Source organism: Mustela erminea, chromosome 3 (genome assembly GCF_009829155.1).
Source record: "Mustela erminea isolate mMusErm1 chromosome 3, mMusErm1.Pri, whole genome shotgun sequence".
NCBI classification, from domain to species: domain Eukaryota; kingdom Metazoa; phylum Chordata; class Mammalia; order Carnivora; family Mustelidae; genus Mustela; species Mustela erminea.
The window spans coordinates 10,424,856-10,427,338 of record NC_045616.1 but is presented as its reverse complement, the minus strand read 5'-3'; the positions used below and the strand labels follow the sequence as shown (position 1 = coordinate 10,427,338).

The following is a 2,483-nucleotide window of genomic DNA, read 5'->3' as shown; positions in this document are numbered from 1 at the left end:
GAAATAGGTCTGGCAATTTTCATTACTATACTTATGTCATCATGACTAGCCCCAAATAAATTAATATGGGATCTCTTTAATATTTTATTAAAGATTAATTTGTATTTTTTTGAAGATTTTATTTATTTATTTACAGACAGAAATCACAAGTAGGCAGAGAGGCAAACAGAGAGAAAGGGAGAAGCAGGCTCCCTACTGAGTAGAGAGCCCAAAGTGGGGCTTGATCCCAGAACCCTGAGATCATGATCTGAGACAAAGGCAGAGGTTTTAACCCACTGAGACACCCAGGTGCCCCTGATTTGTAATTTTAAAATGAAATTAAGTGAATTAATTTGATCATCCTCTCTTTTTCCCCCCAAATTTACAAGATTTAATAACTAGGGTCTATAATTATTAAACAATAGACACATCTTTATGTTTATATTTGCAGAAAGTTGATCCATAGTTTTTACAACATTCTCTGGTGAAGAAAGAAAGAAAGAAAGAAAGAAAGAAAGAAAGAACTCAACAGAGTTTAAAAGGCACTGAACTTATCATGTTTTTTCCTAATATTATCTATTTAAGAATTATTTAGACAATTGCTCAGCAATAATAGTGAGATATCTCTGGTGAGATGATGGCAAATTTTATGGAATTCAAAAGATGGTGAGAAAGATAAAAAATTTTACATCCAACTATTGATATAAGACCTGTATTGAATGTCACCAGTTCTAATCCATTTGATTTGTCCCCAAACCTGTTACATTTCTTTTAGAGGTATGGTAGATGGAAACAAATCCTCAGTAACTGATTTCATCCTTGTGGGGCTCTTTCCTGAATTTCAGCATTATATTGTCCTCAACTTCATGATAATTTTTATCTACACTTTTGCCTTCCTGGGAAACACACTTCTGATTGTCTTGATTTGGGGAGATTCTCGGCTCCATACACCCATGTACATTCTCCTCAGTCAACTCTCTCTCATTGACTTGACATTAACTTCCACCATTGTCCCAAAGATGGCTTCTAATTTTTTCACAGGGAAAAGGACAATATCATGGATTGGCTGTGGAACACAGAGTTTCTTCTTCCTAATGTTGGGAATGTCGGAGTGTTTCATCTTGACTCTCATGGCTTATGACCGCTATGTGGCTGTTTGCAACCCACTGCGTTACCCAATTATCATGAGCCCCAGGTTTTGTATGCACATGGTTTTGGGGTGTTGGATTGGAGGCTCTGTAAGTTCATTTATCCATACAGTCTACCCTATGCATTTTCCCATCTGTGGGTCACGGGAGATCCATCACTTCTTCTGTGAGGTCCCAGTCCTCATTAAGCTCTCCTGTGAAGACACGTCAGCATATCAGTTAGTGGTGGTGGTGACAAGCATTTTGTTGCTTGTTGTTCCTTTCAGTCTCATCACAGCTTCCTATACTCTCATCTTCCTTGCGGTCTTCCGAATGAACTCTGTCAAAGGAAGGAAAAAAACCCTGGCCACCTGCTCTTCCCATTTAACTGTGGTGAGTCTCTTCTTTGGCCCAAACATATTTATCTATATGATTTTCACTTCCTCCCATAGTGCAGAGCAGGACCAAGCTCTTTCTGTATTCAGCAATATCCTAACCCCAATGTTGAATCCCCTAATTTACAGCCTGAGGAACAAGGAGGTGGTGGCCGCTCTCAAAAAACTTATGGGGAAATGTGTGCTTTCTTACTAGGAGAAAACTACACCAGAGCTGTGAAAAAAAAAAAAAGAAAACATGTTTATAACACAGACATAAATGCCACTTTGAAATACTAACATGATTTTGTTGGTTTTAGGAAACCATGGTGATTGTGGCTTTTTGTAAACAGACCTATTCATATGTGATTTTTTAGTATTCCAATGTAGGTTTCTTCATTTTACTTATAAATATCATTTGGGCATTACTAAGGCCTGGTAACAGATATTAAGGAGAGTATGTATTGCATGGAGCACTGGGTGTTACACATAAGCAATGAATCTTGGAACAATACACCAAAACTAATGATGTACTGTATGGTTACTAATATAACATAATAAAAAAAAAGTTAGAAAAAAATTTAATAAAATTATTTTGCATTTAAAAAGTAAATTTATTCTGAAATCTGAGATTACAAAATTTTCTTGTAAATAAAATGAGAATCAATGTCTGGGTTTCACATTGAACTTAGCATTCTTGAGTCTGTTTGATATTAAAGGTAGCAATATTAGGAAAGACAAGAAGACAATGTAAAAGGAGGATCCTGAGTTTACCTTCCATCATGGATACAGTGAGGTATCAGCTACATTGATGCAACTAACTCTTAAAACAACCTGGAGCCAAATGGCAGAAAAACATTCCATTGTTAATCACAGAGAGAAGAACACATAAAAAAGGGAGACATCATTGGGAATCTCCATGACATCAATAAATCTGTGAAGGGCACCTCAAAAGTATAAAGATGTGAAAGGATCAGAGTCCATACCAGGTGCCCCTCATACA

General features: G+C 36.6%; 1 protein-coding gene across 1 annotated transcript; it reads left to right on the top strand.

Moving 5' to 3' along the window:
* Window positions 1-758: 758 nt before the first annotated feature.
* Window positions 759-1,697, top strand: LOC116585807 (olfactory receptor 2T27-like). The gene has a single exon (XM_032335047.1). The coding sequence runs from the start codon at window positions 759-761 to the stop codon at window positions 1,695-1,697; it is 939 nt and encodes a 312-aa protein (XP_032190938.1).
* The last annotated feature ends 786 nt before the right edge of the window (window positions 1,698-2,483 follow it).